A 26,368-nucleotide genomic window follows, 5' to 3' on the forward strand; every position below is an offset into this window, starting at 1 on the left:
CACTTACCATTTCGCGATGATTAGGATAGTAGGTCTGCTCGATTAAAGGGAAGTTGTCTTTGCCCAGGCGACGTTGGAGGGACAACAAGTGCGCGAACACCCACGGTTTATCCTGAAAAAAAAAACAAGTATGTTAATTTAAACAGAAGATTGGGGAGTGTTGAACATTCCTTAGACAAAAACTTCAAGTGTTATTCTCCACAAAAAATGTATTTTGTAATCAAAATTCCTCGAAAAAGTGCACAGTGGTAAGCAAAAATCCTTTTAATCATTTTTCTTTACCTGGAAGTTGTAAATTGCAGTGAGATTGTTAATACTCGGGACACCTCCATACATGAAGCCGAGAAGAAGGTTCTTGTAGTCTTCTCCTGCATCCCTTAAGTTCTGTCGTATCAGGACGAAATCAGGCTTGAAGGATCTACCAACAGAAAGTCCCACATTCTAACATGTCATAAACGCTGGGGTAGAATAAGACATTCAGTATCAGCCTACCTGATTACTTTGGTTCCATTACGATAGACAGCCATGGAAACAACAGTACCAGCCTCGCTTGCTGTTAGTGACAATTCTCGGAATTCTGCCTGCTCTACACGAATCTCGTAATCCCCATGGATCCTGCGACCCCGGAAGTATTTACTCCAGTCGGTGTTCTGATCATCGATTACCAGGAGGATGAAGCATCGATCCTTGTTGTAAAACGGACCTCTCATCGACACTGCTGCTCCCAGAATCATTGCACCCTGATTGTGATAATTAATATTCCAATAATTATTAACAGCAGACTTGACAGAATCGATAGTGGTAACCAGACACCACCAGCACTCTACTACTTCCAAGTTAAGTAGAATAAGACCTCAATTTTCAGACTTAACACGATCATAGACAGACTCAAACTCGAAGCAGTATCTCGAGAACTAATTTTATCAATTCCAGTAGCCTATTATTAAATCATAGTTCAATCCCAACATGTACCTGGTCGCGAGCAGCGCCCGTCAAGCTGTGCACCCTCTGGATCAAACTTTCCCGCGTCTTAGCTGGCGACGACGGAGCGCTGGTGGTCCTGGAGCCAGGTCTTAGGTTCAGGCTCAGGTCGCCGCCAGCAGGTTGAGGAGCTCCAGGTGGCGGTGCTCCAGGTACAGGTGGTTGGGCTGGCGGGACAGGCGTCGGCTGGGACTGCAGCGGCCGGTCCGCCATCCCTTGATACGATTGGGACGAATCCCTGGCCATGGAGGCCAGCCCGGAGTCTGTGCTTGGTTCATCGTCGAGCTCCGAGCTCAAATCCCCTGACGAGAACCTGGAAGACAAACTATGGTGGTGGTCGTGATAGTGGCAATCGGCCCGATCTACTCGGCTCTACGCTGCTTTGTAGCTTAGCTTGCTTTGGTCTTGCACGGGGTCTGGAATTGCACATCGAACAGCCAGTGCTCGGGGTGGATGATGGCATGGATGGCGGCGACGACAGGGGATCGCCGATCGCTGCGAGTTTGCATGCGTGACAGGTGGTGGTGGCACACACACATTCGTTTCTGATGCGGAGCTCGATGATCTAGTGACGGGGACACATCGCTTGCGGTGCCGCGCGTGAATTGCGCTCTCGACGGGATGAGAATGACGCTTTCTTGTCTCTAGTGACGCGAATGGGCGCGGGGTTCTTGACCCGTGACCCCGTTGGGTGGCTTTGTCCCATCGGCTCGCAATGGAGAAATTGGAATGCGTTCGGTAAGCATTACGTCACAGTCCCGTTGAACATTGAACTAGAGTCTACAGTAGGGCTGCACAGCTGCGACTGAGAGCGTGTGGTTGTGACTTCGAGAGGACAGAGTTCTATGGGACAATTTAAATCAGTGATGACACTTGTTCTTGCCTCTGTTATTGCCTCTGCTTGCGAGCAACCGAGAACGCAGTTATGCAGACCTGATTCGTGGATTTTATTCGAGTTTTCGAGACCCTACAGTATCGAAGTGTAGGATGTGATTGCATGATACCAAAAGCGAGTTATTAAACGACATTCATGCATGTAAAAAACTGATATTTGAAAAAGGGTGGGTTTCCTCTTTGGAGATTAATTGAAACGCGTAAGGTTAATTGAATGATGGAAAGTAGAGGCTCTCAAATGGAATTATTTGGTCGTTGCTCGTGAAACTCGAATAATACTGGTAATTAAAGTGGAGGATTAATCAGATACCAGCTCTCGGTTAAAATGAATGGCCCACAGGCAATTTATCGATCGGTATATCACGTCGCAGTAGAATGTGTAGTATAGACATTTGTATATTCCATCCATTTTCTATCGTGATAACTGTCCATTATTTTAGGCTGCTATTACGTCGCTTTATCTATATATTACGTTCGTTTTAGGTAACTATTCATCACAGTAACATGAATATTTAAGTATCCACCACTAGACTATTACATTGATAGCAAGGAATGATCAAGTAACCAAATGAGTTCGTACTCAAGAGCCCCTTGGTTACCCGACAAAATTCTTTTGCGCAGCACTGAACAATATCTCAAGCTGAAATAACACCAAGAAGTAGAATAAATATTAAAAAACTCATTCGTACAAGATGCTCCAGAGCTCTATTTCACATCAACCTCAAGGGTACTCAATTAACTTCCTCCCTCTAACTCATCCCCATGTTCCTGGAACACCTTGTACATCAGGGACATCCTGGAGCTCCCCAGCCAGAAGTACGAAAGCTCTCGAAATCTCTTTAAAAAAGTAGCTCAGGAGATCTCTCGACGAGGACTCGTATCGCGGCGATCTTAAACGGCTCGCGAGCGGATTCCTCGTGCCTCTTCAGGCCGCCGCGCCGCGAGGGAAGTTCCAGGAATTCCACCAGGGAGTGGTTCTGCGCATGCAAGCATCAGACAGGCGGAAGGCACTCACCTCCGTTTCAGGTAGTTAACATTTGAGGTGAAGGACTGCCGAAAGCTGGAGAATGAAATGTTGCCGGGTGAAGGGGCTGTACCACAATATTTGGCGCAACCGCCGCGGCCGGTAATCTTGCTGGTTTAACGCAGACTTCGTCCCCCAGACGAATACCGCGTGATCACAGTTGTTGTCTGCTTTACGACACGCTCGCGTCTACGCGACGATCGCCGACTTCCTCGCCGAGTCAGGGGAGCGTGGAGGTCGGGGACAGGGTGGCCTGAGTCGTTTCTTGCCGCTGGCCTGGCTACTGGGTCGGGGTTCTCTGTGTCTTTTGGTCCAGTTGTGGGGTGAACTTCAACGTAAGATAACCCGAAAGGAAAGGATGGAATAAGAGAGGTGAGGAAGGAGAAACTAAATAATCCAAGTTGAAATCTGCAAAGGAAACGTGGTCGGTGATTAATACTTTGAATACGAAAAATCGAAGCTTTACTATTTTTAGAAATATTTCGAAAATTCTATTTCTGAGGAGTCAAACCACTTGTGTGCAACGAATTCAATGATCACAGAGTTGGATGCTATTTCCGCGTACGCGTTAATTTCAGCCGAAATAATCTGCACCCTCGAAGTTTTCTACGCTGTACGGAAATGTAAATTTCCTCTCCGAAAAGTTGAAAAAACCCTGTTACATAGGCAGAGAGGAAAACGAGAGAGACAAGGTACGGCGGCCAATTAAAACCGTATTTTCCGCGTATAAAACGTACCAGCAAATCCTTCATGCGCACGAGATGAAGACCTCTCTCGCGGAAATTCACCAGGGCAAAAGTGGAGCTCGATATCCCGCTGATCGATACGGCGCAGCGTGACTTTACACGCTGGAGGATTTTTACGCGACCCGCCGTGTTTTGCCCCTCCGCGTTCGAGCAGCAATTTCGGCCCGCCCTGGATATTGGATCGCGATAAAGAGCAGCGATAATGAGTTATTGGCTCTGGTGTACGTAGAAGTCGACCAGGAAGAAACTAATTGCTTCCGTGGACGAAGAAGAGGTGAAGCAGCGGGCTTCGGTGATTGGGCGCTGGTGGAAAGGTCGCGTTAGAATTCCTTGGAATTCGTTGCTCGGGTTACTCGCCGCGGGTCACGCAACCGCTTCGTGACTGTGAAGCGATAATGCTTCAGGAAATGGTGAACATCGACGAAGGCGAGGAAACTCGGTGGAAAGTTTCGAGTTTCCAAAGAGATGGAACTGCAGCTGTCTGCGACAGCATCTTCCGATCAGGTAAACTTTAAATAAACGAGGCTGAGCTGTGCTTGACAAGTTAGCTAACTGACTCCGCGCAATTAATTCCCTGGACTTCAACGGCAGATTGAATTTCGAAAGAGTATCGATAAATATCAGCCATCGTTAGAAGTTACCTCTATCTACTTGCAGGGTTCGGATTTCTTGCAGACTTCAGAAAAAAAGCTAGAAGTATTTTTAGTGAAGCGTAGTGTGTTTGAGCTTCGCGAAACTCGATACTGATCGATTAATGGACCGTGATAGTCGTTTCTAATTTTGACGCGTGGATCAGGTTTTATACTGCTGACAATGTTACGTGGTTAATGATGAAGGAATAACACACACTTTTTATTGAAATTTCTAATATGTAAAAAATAGTGTTCAACAAAAGTTAGTTCAACAAAAAAAATGAAAGCATTTGTAACTCCAATATTTTTGCATAGTAATTACTGTCGGTCAATATAAAGGTACCTATTAGCACGATGAGGGTTCTATATTATTCATTTCATAGCTAGGGCTTTCGGCTTACGGTCTAGTAATAATCGATGATGGAAGAGTCCCTAGATGTTAGGAAAGGGCAGGCGCATTGACCGCCCAAAGCTGCGCGTACAATAACGTTATGTACACAAAGAATAGAAACACTTGATTGAAGAGTACTTACCATGAATAATTGATTTTTACTATTGAGTGCAAATGAACCCTGACCCGCCAACATGTAAACATTTCACGGTGATAAAGCGATACAATTACACTTCTAGCTGATAACTGCACTTCTAATTTTTATCAGTTATATCCGTTCCATTAGCACGCGGTATTCGTTAAAATACAATTCATTAAGATCCTATTCACTGGCTTCATAGTACGTCTTAAAGTAAATAGTCTTACACATAGTAAGAATCATCACGTGAAAGGGATCTTGTGAACAATCACGCCAATTACTGTCTAGCCCAGACTGCCCCGTCCCCATTGATCACACTATCGTCGAGTTTACTCCCGCGTAAACTTAAACAGAACACAAACTGAACTAACGATGAATAATAGGATGGCGAACAAAACTAACAATCAAGCGTGTTCACTCACGATTAGCCTAAGAACAGTAATGAATCCTGGAAATAATTAAATTACTATCTCATTCTTATTCATATAATCTTCAGCTTGTATACCTGACTGTTATCCAATATCTCCAAAGAACGAACTTTTTTCTACACTCGTCTCTGAACATATAAGTGAGTCACTGCATGTCAAGAATCTTTAAACGAATTACACGTTATTCAATTAAAAGTAGAATAAACGCAGATCTACTGAATCCCTAAAATAAAAAAACAGTTCGTCCTTCTACATAGAACTCGCGATACCTTTCTATTCCCCAGTGACCGCTCCAAGTCTAACCCTACTCTAAGGAACTCAAACTACCATGGGACCAAAGACTATCTCCCTGTCACCTCGAAGAAAAATCATCTTCGCGGAAAGTGGCCGAGGAGAGGTGAACCACCCCAGGGTATCAAAGGTCGAACTCTAACCCATACCCCCTGCCATCGATCCTACCCTAAAAATTTCTCCATTCGATACACTTAAAGCACTAGTCTGAGAAGCTGGGTACTCACCTGTGTCGCGTGCGTGTACTACCCACTAGTTTGCCGGTGAAGCAGTGAGCCTCGGCCGAGGATCGCGAGGGTGTTACCCGGAGGGTCCGCTGGTCGATAGGTTCGCGCTTGCGTCGTCCTTATCATCCCCTCTACGTCGCGGCGAGGTAACGACAAAAAGGGGGAGAAAAAGGGACGAGCCCCTGTGTTTCCCGATATGCCTGGTCCCGGTTCGTGTTTGTACAGGGTGACGTCGCTCGATGCGCGTCAAACACGCTCCACCTGCTGGCCGAGTGAAGATGAAACGTCAGCGCCGCATGCTAAAACGCAATTGTGGCCACGCCGTGGCTGCCTCGAAAATTCTCCGCAACCGAACCACTGGCAGACCAAAAAACACTGTACCTAGCGTTTTTCAGTCGGTCTCCTTTAGCGCACTGCCGCTTAATTGTAGAACCGACGACACCTCCGCGCTGTTGATCCCGCGGCCGTCGACCACTCGACGGGGCGCGCTTCGGCGAGGGTGCATGAAAGAATTAATGCAACGACCCAGATATTCGCGCGGGTCCGTGGCGTTGCACTTACGGAGCTTTTGTGCCCATGGAAATCGTACTTTGAAATCTTTCGGGAGATAGAACTCTCCTATTGTCCCAGACGGCAGTCTCACGCGGCTCGCTAGCAGCTCGAGAGTTCTCGTTTCGGAATAAAGTTTCCTTTGTTTCGCTCGCTTTTCCGCGACCAACCGAGCCCTGTTTTCGTATTCGTCAGGGGAACAATGGGATTAATATTCATCAGGATTTCTTGCGTATTATTTTAGCGAAGACGTAACGTTCGAGGAGCCGGCACACTTTTTGTTGATGGAGCAGAACGGCCTGGGAAAGAGAGACGTCTTTTCTTTCTGATGGGAAACTGGGTCAGGAACAGTTTTTTTTCTTACGCGGAAAAAGAGACACGAGCCGCTGGATTTTCATTAAAATTACATTTCTCGCGTCGGAAGCGAGTTTGCTCTCGTTACGTAAGGGAACGTGAATCGCGAGTGACAGTTCTCTGCGAGTCGCATCTTTTTTTCTCCTTTGCTGCGTGCCGCTGTTTTCCTCGGGAAATTCATTCAACCATCCAGCTTAAACAGGTGCAACTGCGTTGAGGAGAGAAATACTCAGAGGGAAACTTTAAATTGTATTTAATTTCAATTTAGATTATCTTCTCTGTCCCCTTGTTAATCTCTGTGTCATATGCTTGGACGTATTTACTTGTACTAGAGGAAAATAAAATTAATTGTTATTTTATACTTAAGAGATGGACTAGTATTTTTTTGTTGAGATGAAGAAGGACTGATTACTTAGACTTGCATAGAGTCACTGTACATGCATTAAAGAAAGGAGTCAATGTTTAAACTATTCCTGCGTAAAGATATCGATGCATCAGGGTCTTGAATGGTTTACACGTCATCCATGAATGATCTTATAAGCTTCCTATTGTCTTTGGTATTCGCTTTTGTCTGCACTGTGACAACTTAAGAGGGACCGCGACAATACCTTCGCCAGCATCGCGACTATCGACAGTCCCGTAATTCCGCAATCTTCGTTCAATCAATATCTATTCAATCGTTGTCTGATATAATTCCGCGTTTAAATGCAGTCGTGGCTGTCTGAATTTCCTAGATGTTTTACACGATGGGACTTTTTATTAAAGTGAAAAAGTAGGAATTAAAATTGCGTGATATCTTGCTCAAAGGGAATTTCTCAACTAATTTCTCTATTTTTTCAAGATGAAATCCCAGTTTTTTATCGTTTTTAATTTTAAAGGCATTCGCGTACGAGAGCTGTATTTTATACAAAAATTGTACTAGATTCTTGAAGCACATGAAAGGCAGAATATTCTACCCCCCTACCGCGCGACCCACGAATCTCTGAAAGTTTCAGCTTTAAAGCGGATGAGCCATCCCTCGAGTCAATATCTACCCCTGGCTATTTAAACCAGGTTCCCAAAAGAGAAACTAGAAACCTTCAAAAAAAATATTCTCTGGAACTGGAACTCAGCAGCATTCCAACACAGTAAAGCTCAACATCCCTCAAGAGTCTCTTTGAAAAAGGAAAGTCGTAATCGAGTAGACGATTAAGACCATTATCTAGGGAAATTCAGTTCCAAAACTACTTGAAGGATGTTTCTAGAAGCTCTGAGAAGTCCCTAGGGCCCACCGATAAACCAGTCCCCTGCGTTGCCAGCGAGCATCGTGCTCGGTGCTGACCTCGAGCAGCAACCACGAGAAACGTCGACGGTGCATCGCTGCTTTCGGAGACATGAATGCGTGGATCGCATACAACATCGGACGAAAAGGGAATGGCCGCCGCCTCACGATCTATCCCCACCAGATGCCTGAACACCTGAGCGTCCCTGGGGGCACTCGGCTCAGGAGGAACAGTCATTATTGCGCCAGTATAACACTCGCTTCCAGTTCTCTTCGACGAGCGAACGAGTTTTCGAGACACTGTCCACGAGATCCGAGAACGAACGAATCCTCCGTAACAGCACCGCGACAGATCTTCGAGCAGAGCCGCGTGACCGTATCGAAATCGCTGGTTCGCGCCTCGTGCTCCGCGATACGATGAACTTCCTCTCGGGAAATAACGAAAATGTGACGTGAGACTGAGCAACAGAGGAGCCTTGACAATAACGTGACACGTTCAGTCGTTTGGTGGCCGTGCGGCAGGCACTACGCAAAAATGCCAGTGAGAAGGACAAATTTCCACGCGTTCCCCAATGCGCTTGTGTCGGTACTGTGCCTGGCCCTGGTGGCGCTCTGTGTCGGTCAGGTAAGTTCTGCCACGGAATTCTGTGTATCGTACCGCTACGCGGTTTCTACGTAGTACAACAAGTTTCGTAGTGATTTCACCATCGAGACGCTTTGTAGATCCTCCAAATTAGGCAATGGCAATGGCCTCCTACGCGATATCGTAATATTGAAATTTGTTGGTTAGCAGAACGATTTTATCGAGACGATGGAATTTTTAGCTTTTAAATATTCCTTTTCTTATTCTTTATTTTAAGAAAACGAATATTTCGTTTGTCTTTTTCACTTCAGTATTTAAGTTTGCTTTCTTGGCTATTTTATTCCTTCCGTCCAGGATACATTAGCTGACAGTCATATTTCACGGTCATATTATCTAAAAAAAAACGATGACAAACGTGAAGAAATGATACATGCCTGGGAGCCCACTCTACAAACAACTTTACGCAGATAGAGTCACTCTCGACGCACGAGGAATTAATTAGTAGCTCCTGGAATTCGATATGCCTGCATCTCAGAACAAGTAGATCGTAGATACTCAATTGGTATGCAGGCTTGATGAAGTCGTACGGTTACTCGCGTAGCTGTCGTTCGTTCGTCACCGTATCACACTTCGCATGTACTTTACCGTACACCTAGCACTTAAATAAGTAGCCCCAACATCCTGGAGACTGGAATTTTATTGCTCTTTACAACTCTCTCTCGCGAGGAAAAATAAATTCCCCAATATACCTAATATTCTACATACCTCTGCTTAAATACTTACTATAAAATTTTATTTCATTTCGGCGTATTTTCTTCTGTATCTTACTAAACAACGAATCCCATAGAGGCGGTATTTTGCGAGGCAACGCAAAGAGAGCACGCATTCGCGGGGGCGATACGATAAATCGAGTAGATCGGGTCATGCGTCTCCAGCTGACTCCATTCATCTAGCGTGTGCGAGTGCACGCAGCCCTCTGAAAATGTATCCCCCGGCGTTGAAAGAACCGCCGCCGCAGAAACGCCGAGTCCCTCAATTATTTGAGCGTGAATTTTGCGTGGCGAGGTCATTACGTAAATTACGGTGTCGGGCAGGCAGAAAGAAAACTGCCCCGTGAACGGGCGACACGAACGCGCCCGTGGCATCGCTAAATCGCTCGCGGAAAGAAAGATTCGTCGTGGAATTCGCCCCAGCATGATATTATACAGCAATATCAGGGAAGGAGTTACGGTAACGGCTGTAAACTAGCTTCTCCATATTGTTCGCGGTTCCGTTAAAAGTGTTGCGAGGCGTTGCAATAAAAATTCAGATAGACCGCCGCTGGTATCGGCTCGACCGCGACCAGTTTTGCCATTCCCCTTGCAAAAGTGGTACTGGAATGCACGCCTGTGCGTCTGGTTGTCTGTGTGTCCAGCGGGAGGGCCGTGTCGGCGCTATCGTTTGGGCCCGAATATATTGGCCAACGAAAAGCAGATCCTTCGGCCTGGCTGAAGCACCTTGGAGCTGCTCTACGTGAGCGCAGAGCGGACGCGAGAATTGCACAATTATAGTGGACAGGCTGGTAGCCTTCTCGCAAGAAAGGCGGCTAATTAGAAATGCGACCATGATATTTAGATATTTCGAACGAAGATTTTGCATCTCGAAAAATGCCTCTGAATTATTCATGGGCGGATTTGCATTCAGGATTTTATAGAGTGTCAAAGGGAAGAGTTTCAGAGATATCGGCGATGTTTCTTGCTACTGTCGACCGAAGTTCAGGCTAATTAAAAAAAAACCTATTTAACAGGAAACTGGACTCGCCTCATACGGAGCTATCTGCGACGTAAATCGTAGATGCGACGATCCATTCGGATCCCGGCTGTATAAATAGACCCCGAGCCTCGCTGTAGCGCATGATTTTTACGCACGCACAATTACGCTCGTCAGCGATGGAAAAATCAGTGTGGCGTATATGGTGCCCCGCAGTTATCGAAACCGTCGATACGCTCTGAAAAGCTTCGGCTTTACATTTGAAAGAGGCTTGCGCAAGCTCGCGGGGAATTTTAATGGCGGCGCAACGAGCATCGAAGTGTACACGCGGCTGAATTAATTGCGAACACTCGTACGGAGACTTGTCAAGAATTTTAAGACTCTGTCTCTTTCCCATCGATAGATTTCTGATCGAGGGCGTCCGAGTGATCTCTAATAGTAGGTGGCCTTATTAAGTCCACGACCTCGCGACGATCACTTTACTTAACGTCGGTCTATTAATATTTATGAGTTTCTCTCGTGTCACCCGCTGCGAAACGCTCCGCTTGCACGAACACAAACCATCGATGAGTTTCGATCATGATGCAAGTATTTTACGTTGATTCTCATGTACTTGCGAAGGGGTACTTAAAGAAATATGGGAGGTAAAATTGTAGGAAGAATCTTGAGATAGAATTTTAAGGTGGTGATATTTCGTAGACATAGAATTTTACTGTGCACTTCCTGCAGTCGTAGAGAATGTTATGAATCATTAACTCAGCTCTTCTATCAATTTAGTGGTCCCCCAAAATTCTCCACGATTCGATGCTACGAAGATGATACACTTCTGGTATTATTCAATAACCCAGCTTTCTCAACCGTGTCGACCACCTAAAATTAGAGCGAAGGATCCCGCAGCTTCTCCGCGAATAATTCCAGAGTAACCTACACTCCTCCACAATTAGAATAGGGAAAAATCATTTCTGCCGTTTCTCGTAGCTCCGAGGCTAGCGTGAGAGCGAGCAATTTAAAAAAGAAATGATCTGGTTGCTCAAGTATTCCATCGCGCTGATGCAATGCAAACAAGGCGACGGTAGAAAAATCCTCTCCTTCATCTTTGCACGCATCTGTGTGTACAACATACCATTCGATCGTCCTCGAACGCGACAGTATCGCGCGCAGAAAATCCCATGCGTCTCATATATCCTGCTCCTCAGGCGGACGCTGAAATTCGCGTTTTCCGCGGGAATTCTCGCGGGAGATTCCAGGATGTCCTCGGAGCCAAGAGATCGACGGAATTTAAGAGAGTAAAGCGCACTGTGCTGCATTTATCCAGCCCTTTGTAATCCTCTTACGAATCGCATATTTTTCAAGGACGACGCCGACTGAAAGCACGAACAGGTTACGCGGCGCACCGACAGTGATCGAACGTCGCGCAAAAACCACTGCTTCTCCCCTTTAATGAAACTATTCCCGACGCAATCAATTTTTCGGACCCAGACCGAGGCGCTGGCCAACCTCATCGATTATCCGCCACCGCTTCGAACTCAACTGGAATATCCATTTCCATGGGCTACTAAAAGCTCCACAAGGATAATTATTAATTCACGCGTGGAATTTTATATAAGGCAAGTCGATTGGCGTCTTCAGAGGTCCTAGAAGGTAGAGCCCTTCTATAATTCAGGGGCTAAGAATTTGGGAAACCGGAGACAACGAAGCAGTTTCTCCAGAAGCTTAAATCCACTTTCATCCAGAGCATCCTATAGCTTTGGGCCACAAGAGCAGAAGATGAACTCGTTAATGGAATTTTCTGCAAGTACAGACCCGTATAAAGCATCTGAGCGAAAAAGGCCAGAACCCGTTGCATACTTTTCCTCTCGTCGGCCTGTCCATTTCGGGCGAACGACCACGGACCAGATAGCTCTGCCTACGCCTCGGCGACGGCCTACGTATGGCCGCGACAATATGTCTTTTCTTCGAGATTGCGAAACGGCCGATCGTGGCTGCGGATCCAGCACAGGGGATATCAACGATCCACCCAGCGCGGTTATAAGCCGTGTCATATGTTCCAGGGAACCTAGCGACACGGAAGCATAACGCCAGGGTATTGTCCGATTTTTAGTTCCACCACGAACGTTGGCGTTACTCCGACCGAGTGTAAAATCCCTAGTTTATTGCGACAAGAGTCAGATAGTACAACGCCTTACAGTTTCGCAACGGAAGGATATAGTCTGGTTTATTGTGCGAGGCTGCCTTGGCAGAAGGATCCATCAAATCCAGATGACTTATTCTATAGGTCAGATAAATGCTTAACGCAACGAGCTGTGTGAACTGTGTAATTTTAATTTGGTATGGAAACCCTGACTATTGACGAGTACTCTGTTCTGACGTAATTTGTTGTAACTGTAGACTAATGTATCAGTCTTTGCGCTCCAATTTTCATGTTAAATTTCACACCCTTTTTTAGCCGAAGCGATAAATTCCAGGGCGATCTAACGGTGGGGAATGACGTACCGCTTCAGTTGCCGCGAGTAGCGAACGGAAACGGCGTTAACGATGACGCGCCTGGACGCTTGTGTACTATGCACGCGGGCTACGCACAATACGTGATTTCACCGCTATTCCTGCTTTCATTATTTCCCAGTTATCAAGATGTTACTAAACGTCAATGAAAGTGAATACGTATTGATACCGCAGCTTCGCGTACGTGCGTGTAACGAAACGATCTCCTCGTGGGTGGTCATCATCGAGCAACAACGCTTTCTACTCTGTCGAATTGGTGTTAGATATGGCGTGATCGATAACGTAACGCATGGTCTTGTGGATTGTAGTAGCTGGGAACTGTCTCTCGATATAATACTATGTGTTATCTTGCTTGAAAAATAGCGAGTACGATACTGGTTACTAAACACACTTCGTAAGAAAATTCCCAGAAAAATTGTCGATCTTTGAGCTGATGAGGTACTCAAGATTCTATTCTCAAGAACGTTTAACGATATCATGCTTTCACCAGACCTCAGAATTATCTCTCTCAGTGGAGGAAATCTATTAAATTTTCCTTAACGAAAACCGCCTATTCATCTCCTCCAACAATGTTTGAATCATGGGCTTTGTTACCAAGCTTGAGAGCGCGGTCTTCGAAGTTCGATCCTCGCCACAGCTTTCGCCCGTCTTCTTCGAGATAGGATTCACAGACGTTCGTGTCTTTACGACAATGCCATTTCGTACGCATCGAGGTGTGCAGCAGGTTGCACGTACATGTTCAACACAGCGCAAAGTGCAACATTGCGTACTCGAAGCGTGAAGAACGCACCTCTTCGCCGATTTCGTCTGGACGAGTCGCCTTCGGGAGAACCCCGGATATAAATCACGATCTCCACTGACGTAGCTGATTTGTCCACTGCCGTGGGCAAACCTATATGAGCTCTGCGTCTCAGGTGCTTAAACTTCTAGCAGGAACCCATGGGAGAGACGTTGGCATGGCAGCTGATTTCAGATGAGAAAGGTGGAAACTTTGGGAGACGCGAAACTTGTGGAGTCCTTGGAAGAGTGGATAGTTGGAAACAGTACTCTGTCAATTTCTCACCTTCTTCGATTCTGCTGCAAATCTTCTCAAGTGTTCTGAATATTTTGTTGTTTCCCGAGGAGCAAAGTCCAGTGTCTGGAATCTTCGCATAAAATCACGCTCCAGATCTAACGATATCGTTACGAGGCATTTTATCCACGGCTCTATATTTCAGTCATTTGTCAATTTATGAGTCAATGTTTTTAATAGTCTTTCGATATTGAAAGATATGCATATCATTGTTGAAGCTCTTATAAATTGAATCCACTACTGATCTCCTCGTTCCATCTTTACAGGCGTTCTGATAATCGAATCGTTCTCTAAGAACCATAAAATATAGCCCCATGGTTGAAGCGTATGGGAACCGTCCCGGAACAATAAACGCCGTGCGTCGTCGCACCGAATAGTAATGATGCTGTTTTAGAGGAGACAAACGGCATGGTTAAGAAAATAGCATTGGCAAAGGGGATTTCGTTGCAGCGTCGTACATACTCATTATCCTTCTGACGCGAATGAAATTATTGAAATGCAACAGGCTGCCTCTTCCTTTATGGTTAAGCATTTCAGATCCCACGCACTGAAAAGTATCTGTATAGATACTAGTGTACTGCAATATGCAATTTTTTGTGACATCAAGATATTATTGAAGAGAAATTCTGATTTACTTTATCCATTCAGACAGTCCAGGGTACTATTAATAATTTTCAATTAATTCCACCCCTTATATTTTCGCTCCTCTTACTAAAGGCTGAATTTAAAATCAGTTGGCAGATGTTAATCGACAACCTTATCTCATGCAGCTCGGTGTCTGCCATATAAGTCGCGGCTCTGGCTGACCACGAAGAAGGATCTCGCCGCGACGAGAGGACCGCTGACCTCAGCCGGCAATAAAACCGAACGCAATTTTGCCTTTTTGCTTTTTAATTTCGTACTTTCACTTTTCGTCGTACTTTTCCGTCTGGCTGCGGCCGACGTTCCATACGAGGCGTTCTCCTCTCTTGCTTCGAACTTCCCCTGTTCCCCCGCTGTTCATTTCAGACGAGAAATACCTGATCCCGTTTATTAATCGAACCGTGGCGCAGGCGGTGCTGAGAGAAACCTCTCAAGAGGCACGCAATTTGTGTTTCAAATTCGACGCTGGCCAGCCGCCAAACGGAACGTTCGTTAACTGCAACGGTATCGGAGCATTTAACGATTTAATCGACGCGTGATTACCGATCGTGGAGATCCCTTCGCGGCGGCGGGAGAACATGTAGTGAGATATTTATTAATTGGTAAGATGGTGGAATCTCATCTCGTTGTCTTCTATTTGTTACAGATTAATCGGATAAGAATATCTCGCTCGATAGGTATCGCACAGTAACTATTACATGCATTTATAAAGTTGTTGCATTAATTATTTTAACGACCCAGTCGGTCGAATTTTAATCGACTATCGAGTTACTTGAAATGTAAACGAAAGCTCGCTTAAAAGGCTGTCGGCTGATCAGCTTTATTCGCCACCCATCATTTCTTCCAATCGTTCGAAAGGATCTCACCACTTGTTAACCACCAATAAGAAATTACATATTCTGATGCTATAACAATTACCATCCGCTCCGATAACAATCGTTATCGAAATTTAATGGTTCAATTAAGAGCAGGGCGGATTCGATCACAGATAGGTCTGAATTAATTCTGACGCGTTACACATCTACACGATTTTTACTCCTCCGCGCCACCCTTTGTTCCAGCATCTCTCAAGGGCAAGCGTTTCATCGGCGCTGCAACAATCGCGATCATTTCACGGCGATAAGTACCGCGAAGGATCTCGCATGGGAAACCATAATGTTCGACTGTTCAAACACCATGGCATTAGCGGAACTTATCGTTTATCTATTTCGACGCAGGTGGCGAAGGGTGTCGATGGTTTCGCGCCACACGTTTTGTATAATCGTAATAATTTAACGCGATTTCCCTTTCGCCATTGAATAAACGGAGTTAGCCAACGGCGAACGCCCACGGTCATTAAGGGTGGGATACGCGCCGGGTCGTGAGTACGAGAAGCATTCGCGTTTCGATCGTAATTTATGCGACAGCCGAGAAACAAACTCGTTATGAAAATCGTCGTGCCCCTTCGCTTTTGTTTGCTCACCGCGTCGTCAAACGCTTTCAGCCGCGAGGCGATCCTCGCTAAGGCAGAGTCGCGTGCTGCTAAATTAGCACCGCCTTTTCATTGGCGTTTCTTTCCGAAGTTGATGCCTCGAAAAACTCGAAGAGTGAGCGCTCACCATAATTATGAAATTCTAATGATTTATTAGACAGGGCTCCATTAATTGCCAATTTCAGACAGCTGAGCGAGGGAACCGCTACTCGTTCGGTAGAATACGCTGATTACAAGCTCTAGCCTCTCGCCAAGGCAAAGGCCTTCGCGTGGAGGATTTATTGCGAAGAAGGTCTGGAAAAGTGCAAAACGTGCGGAACAACACGCTGCGCGGCGGAGTAATTGAAAAATACGAGGAAGTCACGTATCCGTGGAACAATGCTGCTGTGTCACACTCGCGAACTGTAATATACTATAGGTATTTACATTACTACTAGCCTGGAGTCCGAGCTGGGTTTCAGGAAACGGCTTGCAGTGGTCGTTTATGCGCTACAGACGTGGCGAACGTTCCATTGTGATCGGTAAACGAAAAGCCAGCTTTGCTTTTGGCGCAATAATCGATGAAATAGTGAACTAATTAACCTAACTTGAGAACAATACTAAACGATACAGAGAGTACTTAGAGTTACAGATTACTGAGATATGGCGCACACCATTTTAGGGTGGAGCTCAGAGTACTGAAATAGCTTGGTCTTTGGCTTGATTTTTTGGAATAGTTTCAGGCCTAAATGATACTATATTACTAGTTCACTAGTCCTTGCCTTAGCTCTTCATCTCCTTTCTAGGTCTCTAGATGTTTCTCTTTCCCTACCCTTAATGCCCTCTAATTCCTCCTTCCTTGAACCCTACCACCTTCTTCATAGCTCTAAAAATTCATCATTACTATCTAAATGAAAATTCCAATATTGGATTGAAGAAAAATTGCAGAAAAGCAATTCATTGTATAACAAGCTCCACACCTTTAGCTTCAGTCAGCCTCCTGCAAGACTAGCTAGGCTGGCTACCTCAGCGCGGCCCTGGCAGGGTGTTTGTCAATGCGAAGTCGCCGCACGGACACAATACACACACCGACAAGTGCATTCTTTGGCCAGAGGGCCTCGAACCGGCTCTCGAATTATCTTGCAGGGAAAAAGGAAGAGGCAGAAACCAAAACGTATGTTATTGACCCTGCTTCGGGCTCTTTCGTCTAACTGCTCGTGCGTTTGCCTTCTTTCCTTCTTCTCCTGTCTCGGCAAACACCGAAATCGAAGCCAGCAGCGTTTTCGTCCAAGAAGGAATGGACTGCAATTTGCGGGCGAACTGCATCGCGAACTTTTACGCTTCGAAGTTTAACGGTCTGACACGTCGTTTAAAAATCCCTGTTTACATGGGAGCGGAGGGGAGAGCGTTTACGTCGAACGGTGCTGGAGGAAACTGCTTCCAGGAAAGAAGATCCTTGGTGAAATTTCCACGAAGAAGCGTCAATTTGTTCCCCCCTTGTCGAAGAAGCGTTCATTGCTTGTTTACTGCACGCTCAGGGAATGTCACGGAATTATACAAAATGTTTATATGCAAATTCGGGGCAGAAGCTGTTTAAGAAAATTGGTTTGTAAAATAGTCTGTAAAGATTGCTACTCTTTTACAGCCCTTGCGACTAAATTTCAATAAAGCCTCTTTCGATGAACACGCCACGGAACGCCATCGGCAGAATTCAGGAGATAATGTCTCGATAATTATTATTAATATTTACCGAGAAGGAGGGGCCAGCCTGAGGCATAGCACACAACGCCATCGATAAACCTGACGTTTCGAGGAGTTGTCTAATAATTCGGTCTCGTTATCAGATCACTTGCGTCGGGGCTGATTGTAAATTACTTTCGCGGAGTATCTGATCGAACGGCGCATCATCTCCCGCCTCGATGGGAGCAACCTCTCGAAAGCCCGAAAGCGTGCAAGTGAAAGCAGACTGCAGAGCGCAGACGACCGTCTGCTAGCGACCGTTCAATTTACGCATGGTGGAAACGACTGTTCAAAAGAAAAGACAAGACATGTGAAAGTGTATACGATTCAGGAGAGGATCCGCGGGGAGCTCTCGCATTCCGTTCTATTATGTTCACGAGATAATGCGGCTGAGAAAAGGTACATGCCGTTTCTCTTGCAGATGCAACACAGAGGAACTGCACTTTCTTCATTAAATTTCAAGAGTATTTGGATGGAAAGTTGCTGAAAGCGAATCTGTGAGAAAAGAGCTACAACCTGTAACGAAGTGCTGTCGATATTCTTTCGATTATATCATCAGAATGTTGCTTCTCTTATTTCTGATGCAAGAGAAATCACTCTGAAATTTTTTGCAATTAAATTAAAAATGAGTTTGCCTGCTATATTATAGAAATATTTCGTCGATTATATTTGAATTCGAAAAATGCGTGGTACAGTGAATATCTGAAAGCACTTGTAGTGGATGCTTCAAAAGCAATACCTTCGTGATGGAAATAATTTTAGATTAAATTCCACACGATCTCCTTCGATATGTTCTTCAATATACTGGGTGATTCTCTAGATATCGTAAGTTGCCGCATACATGACTAATATTTCCATTCAGCTTATATTACCATGCTCAGGAAAAAAAAAGTGAAAGAAGGGAAAGTCACAGAACGAAATGACACTTTCAAGATTACATAATTCCAGCTGGAGGATTTCTCTTCAAAAACCCAAGAACCTCCAGAAACTCAACATCATCAAGTACGCAGCAAGGACTCGACAGCCCAACATTTTGGAGCAGCCAGTACTCAGGTATTCAATAAAACAGATACGTCGGATTGGACAGTGGAGTACGTCCAGTACTCCGATACACAGCTGGCAATATATTTCGAGTCGGCCAAAAATGCTCGGCTTCGCAGTCGATACTATTCCGCCCTCGTTCCTGCGGTTCGCATACTCGCCTATGGGTGTGTACTATCGGAATGTGTTGAAACATTGCGGCCACGAGGCGGTCGGATTAAATCTTGATACATTGCCGCTATCCACGCGTAAAATTCGCGCTCTCCCTCTTTCCACGCGGTCGCACACACACGCAAAGGCCAGCGCGAGTGGCGTGGTTACAGCAGTTCGGGACCCACGAAAAAAGCGCTGATTTATCGGCGGCGCGGCCGATTGCCGATAATGTACATTCTATCGTAGCGAATTACTAAGTGGCCACTTGTCCGCCACGGTCCCTCGTACATGAATTATTCTATTCCGTGACCGAGGTTGCGTCCGCGCTGGCTAATTGTTGCTTTCCCCTGGCCGACGAGCGAAGTCACTCGTTAGCCAGCTGCATCGCTCGTGATCCATGCTACGGCTGTTCCACGGTCCCTCCTCCGTGTCCCACGCGAAATTCACCAACAGAACCACGTTCCTGATGTTATCTAATCGGTGGACCAGCGGTTGTTAACTTTCGTTTATGTAAGCGCCGCCTGGTTCCGTGATGTCACCGCTAGTCCTGAACGTGCCTGGACGAGAACGTCGATTCCGTCACGTTGTTAATGCCGACAGGGCGTGTTCCATGGTTCTTCGAGGAAAGTGACGCCTGACCGTGGACGACGGGGAGCGCTGCTTACAAGAATAGAGCGTTGTGTTCGAGAGGGGCTGATAGTTGATGAATTGTTTGGAGGATGGAGATGAATGCAAGGTTTGGTATGCAGATTCTTTCTTCTGGGTGTTGCCTGGAGGTTGGATATGTTGGCAGGCTGCGAGCTTCTGGGAGTGTGGCTTGTGAGATGGGTGTGGTGGAGCTGACAACGTATCCTGAGGAGGATGAAGGACTTATCCTTTGGATTCTTAAATTAATTTCTGAGAGGAAGACTGTGCACTGTTGTGGCGAATAGTGGTTGATATATTAAGGTAGAACAGAAGAGCAGAACTGAAGCGAGTTTCCTGGTCTCGATGAGGAACAGATAAATTCCCGAACTCACTTTTGTAATATAATAACTATCCATTCAGTGTGTGAAGCACGCGATCTCGACGCAACATCGCGTGAATGAGGAGTAAAAGACTCGTCGAGATATCCAATGCCAGGTAGTTCCAGTAATCATGAATCATCGTAATTACTAGTCTCTCCCGTGGCTCTGGCTCTACTCAGAAATTAGAGAACGTGGTTTCTTACGAATCCATGTCTCAAGAGCAGGACGTTCCAAAGACGTCCACCTCTCTCTTTCCCCGGGACTTCATTGAACGGTTCATCGATCGCGGCTACTGTATCGATTACATAATGCCTTCAATCTGAAACGCGCGCTCGTAACGAGACTATAATTAGTGCGTTCCTTTCAGAGTAGTCACAGGCCGCAGAAGAAACAAACCGTGGCTGCTTCGTCATCATCAAAAGCGTACGATCGGCCGAGTCATTGCGAAACACGATCCGCAGAATAAAACGGCCACACCTTAATTATATTCGCCGGTTAAAGAACCCAGTACCGATTGAAAGGGTCTATCGAGCGTCGGCTGATCGAGCAGCCGTAAAATTATCAAACATATCTCGCTCATCACCGGCGGGGGTGCAAAGAGAGTTGCCCTCGATGTCCCTCGAATGGCACAATAGATGGCAAAAGGGACGCGAGAGACAGGCTGAACAGCGGGACCAAAAAAGGAGGAACCTAGCGAAACGCAAGGACGTGTATATACGTTACCGAGTCGTGTTCTCATAATCGATTAGCCGTCCGCGAGAAGGAATCCTTTTCAGTAACCCAACACGTCGCGTCCTTCTGCTCTGTCTCCCTCCCTTGTCCCAGGGCAGAGAGAGGCCATGGAAGCATTTAGGACCAGTGGCCTTGCGCACGCCTACGTCCAGACCTTTGTCTCGGTTCCAAGAGGCTCGTCGCAGCATCTTGGGACCGATTTTATTGTTGGCGGATCCGTCTGGGCACCACTGGACATTCCTCTGCCGCTCGCAGCGTGCACGTTATCCAAGAGCAGCCGCGGTCCAGCCGCATGAAATTGAAAGTTCGCGTGGGCCGATAGCTACCGCCCAGACCGGTCCCCAAGTTTACTTGGGCATTAAGCTGGCGATTGGGTTCGAGGAAATATAGTCGGCTTTCGTTATGGGCACGCATCGTGCACGCGGAAAGCTAACTTTCCACTATCGACCCGCTTACGAGGTACGCCTCGCGGATTCCTCCCCCGGCCTGGACGTAATTAATTAAATAATTTATGGCCGCGAGACGGGGACGAAGGACGAGGGAGGAATGCGCGCGTTTAAGGGGGTAATTAACGGCGTACAATTAAACCTGGCAGACTAATTAGCCGAGTATGTTAATATTAATTGCCTGGCTGATCCATTTTTCTCGACCGACGGCGATCCTCGTGAGCCGATGCCTCCGTGACCCCCTGAAGGTCATCTGGGGGGATGTAGGTTATCTTACAATTAGTATCTTAATGGTATTAACCCTCGCTTTTGCGCGAGGAGGTCTATTGCCACGGTCAAGTGATTTCATTCGGTATTTCGCGGGCGAGCCTTGTTGAATAATTTGATAATTAAAGAGGATCTAAGAGCGCGAGTTGTTGCAGAATTTTGCCGAGTTCAACTACGTTCTGACTGGTTCACAGGTCACCGGCCAATTATTGGATACCGAGTTCCAGCCGACGGTTACGGCGACATGCAAAGGCGGCCAGATGACGATACGAGTGAACCTGAATCAGAGCTTCGTGGGTGCTGTCCACGCGAGAGATTTTCGGACGCCGCAGTGCATGGCTCCCGCAAATGGCTCCACGCACGCGACCCTCTCCATTAATCTTCTCGCGCTCAAAGGAGCACCGGATTACTGTGGTGTGCAGGTGAATAAGGTGAGTAGCTAAGAGATGTAGGAGTACTTGCATACATTTGCTTATAACTATTTTCGATTTCAGTCGTTTTCAGAATTTATTGAATTTCTGAAGGCTTCTGAGATTAAATTTAGGAAAATTAATCTAACCCTTGTCTTTCCTAATTTATAAACACGGCGCAATTTTAGAAGCACACTCACAGGTTCAGGCTCTTTCGGTGAGACAGTTATAAAAAGCTTTCTCCTACCTTAATAAAATCAGCTGTCCCTCCCTCGCTGCCTTCATTGTAATTCGTTCTGATAATTTGATTCACCGTGCAACGTCACAAGCAGACCAGACACAAATTCCCTTTAAATTCGTTGTAATTCTTGCAGGACACCGAGGAGCGCTCCATCTCCATCGCGGTGAGGATACACAAGACCCTGGAGCTGGCGGACGATAAATTTTACGTTATTACGTGCGGAAAAGCAGGGTTCAAAAACGCCAAGTACATAACGTTTATTAATATTAGCTCGTATCTCTGAAAATCGTGACGTTAAGCCTAGAATATAATTTTCATCGTGCGGCACGATCATTTCTGCGCAGGAACGAAACTTCGTTAGTATCGTTGCGCCTTTTGGACGGAGGCCACAAAGTGCAGGAGGCTATTTATGGTCACAACTACACTTTGCGTGCGGAGATCTCGCGGCCTGATGGTTCGTACACTGCATCTCTCACTCCATTTTCACCCCCTGCATTTAATTGGAATTAACGAGCGCGCGCGCGCGCTCGCCAAATCCTAACACTCGAGCACGCCTGTGACGTACTTTCATCAATCTTTTCCCATTGCAGGAATGTATGGAATTAAAGTGAAATCTTGCTTCGTGTTCAATAAACGAAACAGCAGCGTGCAGCTGATCGACGACAAAGGGTAGGTTGAATCTTCCTTTTATTCACCTTCGCCGTGAATTCCTTAAATGCATTAATTTATCAAGCTCCACAGAGTTGCACCTTTGTCGGATTAATGATTGCCCTTTGAGGTCCATAAATATTCACAATGAATGTACGTTCATTATACCTGGTGTTCTATAATTTACGGTTCAAATGTGGGAGCAATTATTCAGAGGGTGAAATATAGATTGCTGTTTTGAAGGATCGCTGGGCGTATTTGTGTCTGAGGATATTTCAGTTAAACAAGTTCCTGATTGGAGCTAGCCAATGCCTTTTGCGTGACTAAGACCTTAGAAAGATTTCTGGTCTACGTGGATCAAATGGAAGTAGTAGATACAAGCACAAAGTAGATACTGCCTTGTTAGTCAGACACGCTTGGACACTATCCCAAGCATCAGGCGTCTCAATTTTTCTACACAAACACTTAATAACAATTACATGATTTTAGTAACTAGGTGCACAGCTTCCCAACGAACCTTCAAAATCCAAAAGATCAATTTAATAATTCCAATTCCACTATTTGAAAAACATCACGATTGTACCAGGATCATAACTGATTACGCAATTTTCATGTTAACAAAGGTGTCCGGTGAAGGCTCGCGTGATGACGAAATTCATCTACGATCGGAACACAGGCCAAGCGGATGCCACATTGTTCTCGCTGTTCCGGTTTCCTGACAGCCCCCAGGTGCATTTTCAATGCGACATCGCCGTGTGCAGAGGTAAATAAAAAAAGAGGCTGACTCGTTGACTGATTCCCGATCACGTCCTCGCTATGAATCTGGGTTACACGATGCCGTTCAACTCTCCAGGAATTAACATATTCCATGGAAAGTTTCGACGTGAAATAAGATCTCGTCGCCGAGGGAGATTACGGTTGACTCCTTTAACGACGATATTAACCGTTTTCCTCGGTCGGTCGAGTGTCGAACGGTAAATTACGCTTCACCGATAACAGGTGAAAACCTGAACGTTAATCTTCTTTCCTCACCAGGAAGCTGCGGTATCCCTATTTGCGAAGGCGATAGCGAGGAAGAAATAAAGGGAGCGTCTTTAATTAATGGGCAAAGCGTGAGCGGCGAGGAAGGAGTGCTCCTGGCCGGCACGAGCGTGTTCGTTCTTGACCCTGGTCAAACGCCATGTAAATATTCTATCGTATCTTTCATACGTACCTCGCTTCCTACTATTCTCCGTGATACCGTAACCGTAGAGCCTATCCGCTGACTTTTCTTCCCGATTAATTAATTAGCCTGCTCGATGGGACTTTATCTGAACGCCGACCCCTCACTCCATGCCGATCCTTGAGGAGTAACGCTGCAGCAGCCTTTCGATATTGTTTAACACGTCCACGTGTGTTGTTTATTAGCGGTGCAAACGCTGTACGAGGACGGAAGCGTCCACCCGTTATGGCTGCTCTGGCTGGCAGTAGCTCTGGGTATCCTGTTCCTCATCATGCTCATCATCAACATATTCCTCTGCTCCGCGATGACCTGCAGCTGCACCAGGACCGACATTATCGAGAAGGAGCCATCGATCATCGAGGACTACGACCCCTACCGTAGCTGGCACGGTTCCCAATACGGTTCCAGGTTCGATTTCATCTCCTTTCGTTTTTGTTTCACTTGGACTGCGTGCTGCTGAAATATTGCCAGCTTTCGGACGGCTGTTCTGGTGAATTTCTTTCGTGGGGTTGAATGAGACACCTAAAAAGAAGAATTCAGAGTTAGAAAAATGTGTGCTCGGTATACAGTGAATCACAATAGTCTGCGTAAGCTAAAAAGGACTGTGAAGAAGTGCAATCTTTTTAGAGTCTACGTGGACTTTTGTGACCAATATAATTAAGTTTCGAATTATTATTCCTCTCAGCACGTCTCTTTGAATCGCAATTAATTTCCCCACGTGTCCGAAATAATAATTATATTCCTAGCGAAAGTGTTTTTAATGGTAATCGAGCGCTTAAGTCATTGAAATGAATCACTGTCCAGGTACTCTTTAAATGGAAAGCAAGGATACGCTTCTGGAGGATCGACGATGAACTCGACGAGGTCGATATCGACGAACAGCGACCATTACGCCATAGTTCACTCGAGACCAGGGAGCAGATACTCTGGACCGGGTCAGAAGCACCATCATCACCATAGAGGGCCACCGTCAAACATCGGTTCTCACTATTCCGGCAAATAACGCTTCTCACAGTCGCCTAACGAATGCATAGAGCGAACAGTTGTTTCGATTTAACGATCCAAGACGAACGGCGCGTTCTAAACTCCGTTTTAACAGTGCAATCGCTTGTGACGGGTACTCTGGTCCGACAGAATCGTTGCTCACGCTGTTTAGTAGCAAACTATTGATCGATCACGAGATAGGAAGTGTGAAATCGATTCTTAACTCGAAAATAGACAGTAGATGTGAGCTCAGAAAAATGAACTAAGAAGTGGAAGATACACTTCGTTCTGAGAGATTTATCTGAAGGTTGAGGATCGATTTTCGTAACATGACGCGTTTTTAATAGTTACTACTAATGTATTACGTGCACAGAGGGGCTCAAAATTCCCGACTTAAAGAGTATTTTTGTACTAATTTCGAAGTATCGCTATGGTAGTTTTCTTCCTTCGATGAGACAAGACACTCTGACGAAAATTTCATTTTAATTTTTAAGCGAATTTTATTAATACAATACTGATATGTTTCATGTATGCAAATACTTCGATTTGTACTACTTAACTTGTTAACTGGGCTTTTGGTGCAGTAGAAACGGTACTAGAACTGCTATATTTTTTCTACGAGTGCTACAATGGAAATTTTCTAACCCCAGTTAACAGGTTAATTAATTAGTCTTGCTAGTGTCTTTAGCTCAAGAGGAGGTTCTTCTGCTAGATCGTTCATGTATCATATGATAGTCATAAATATAGGTTCTTAGCATTTTGTAACGTTGCGCAATATCGTTAATTAAGTGGACTACTAGATAATCGCTTTTTTTGTACATAAATTCATTGATCGGTATTCATCCTTTCATGACGAATCGCGTCCACGCGACTAGCGACTGCGTAGGAACTTTATTATCAAAATTAGTATATACATGTTACATGCGCGTAGCTTTATGCTGTCCAGTTAGAATTATTTTGTGAACGAAATTTCTATTTTTTGTACAAAATTCGCTAGATAGAAGGCGACAGAAACAGGGAACAAACCAGGCAATGACTTTGCTCCGTTTCTACTTTGTAACAGCTCAATGAAACATTCCATGTTCAACGAGTCAGAAATACATGTTCTTTAAATATATCATAGTTCATGAAAATATTACTCTGCACCCTCTAATTAATATAATTAAGACTTTTGTTTGCAAAAGTGAATAGCAATTCGTAAATATATTTGACTTGGTTTCCAATTAAGTAAATTAATTAAATTATTCGTTCGTAAAGCATGAAGATTTTTTTTCTATATCTGCAGAGGTATGCGTACACTAATCTGGAAGTTAGCATTGCGTGACTAGGTGATTATAGGAAAGGAAGAAACAGTTTCGACATAACTGCAGAAGCAGCTACTGTACAATTAAATCTCCGCGCATTCCGAAGATCAAATTACATGCGAAGGGCCACGACCCTTGCGACCATGGTGCACAGCATGCCAACCATTCATGAATACTTCTTGTCACGTAAGGAGGCGCACATATCATTCGTTTTGTCATAGTAAACACTTTGTCGAGGCCAAACTGTGAATACATGAT

The 26,368-nt window shown here is 45.5% G+C and overlaps 3 protein-coding genes and 1 long non-coding RNA gene across 6 annotated transcripts in view; 3 read left to right on the forward strand and 1 right to left on the reverse strand.

The window, feature by feature from the left end:
* Syn (synapsin) overlaps nt 1–3,026 on the reverse strand; it is a 28,184-nt gene extending 25,158 nt beyond the window's left edge. The window contains exons 1-5 of one of the 2 annotated variants that reach the window (XM_076380795.1): nt 2,891–3,026; nt 973–1,294; nt 493–740; nt 283–418; nt 8–112 (exon numbers count right to left, since the gene is read on the reverse strand). In XM_076380795.1, coding sequence (XP_076236910.1) covers nt 8–112; nt 283–418; nt 493–740; nt 973–1,227 — 744 coding nt within the window. In that variant the 5' untranslated portion in view covers nt 1,228–1,294; nt 2,891–3,026. Of the gene's footprint in view, nt 1–7; nt 113–282; nt 419–492; nt 741–972; nt 1,307–2,890 lie in introns of both variants that reach the window. The other variant, XM_076380801.1, reaches the window with a different exon arrangement.
* LOC143180836 (uncharacterized) lies at nt 1,582–6,873 on the forward strand. The gene is made up of 2 exons (XM_076380835.1): nt 1,582–1,719; nt 6,547–6,873. Exons 1-2 carry the CDS (start codon nt 1,711–1,713, stop codon nt 6,871–6,873), a joined length of 336 nt encoding a protein of 111 aa, XP_076236950.1. The 5' UTR covers nt 1,582–1,710.
* Nucleotides 3,287–5,493, forward strand: LOC143180852 (uncharacterized). 2 transcript variants are annotated; one of them, XR_013002196.1, is made up of 3 exons: nt 3,287–3,591; nt 3,691–4,149; nt 4,303–5,493. It is a non-coding gene; the product is annotated as an uncharacterized LOC143180852 (long non-coding RNA). The 2 variants fall into 2 exon arrangements; XR_013002194.1 differs by having other exon boundaries at nt 3,691–5,493.
* Nucleotides 6,874–8,191: 1,318 nt separating the features above from the next.
* On the forward strand, nt 8,192–25,928 carry LOC143179341 (cuticlin-6). The gene is made up of 9 exons (XM_076378531.1): nt 8,192–8,542; nt 21,496–21,732; nt 22,086–22,198; nt 22,297–22,406; nt 22,543–22,621; nt 23,224–23,363; nt 23,636–23,782; nt 24,008–24,230; nt 24,627–25,928. The coding sequence occupies exons 1-9, from the start codon at nt 8,453–8,455 to the stop codon at nt 24,823–24,825; spliced, it is 1,338 nt and encodes a 445-aa protein (XP_076234646.1). The 5' UTR covers nt 8,192–8,452; the 3' UTR covers nt 24,826–25,928.
* The last annotated feature ends 440 nt before the right edge of the window (nt 25,929–26,368 follow it).

Source organism: Calliopsis andreniformis, chromosome 1 (genome assembly GCF_051401765.1).
Source record: "Calliopsis andreniformis isolate RMS-2024a chromosome 1, iyCalAndr_principal, whole genome shotgun sequence".
NCBI lineage: Eukaryota > Metazoa > Arthropoda > Insecta > Hymenoptera > Andrenidae > Calliopsis > Calliopsis andreniformis.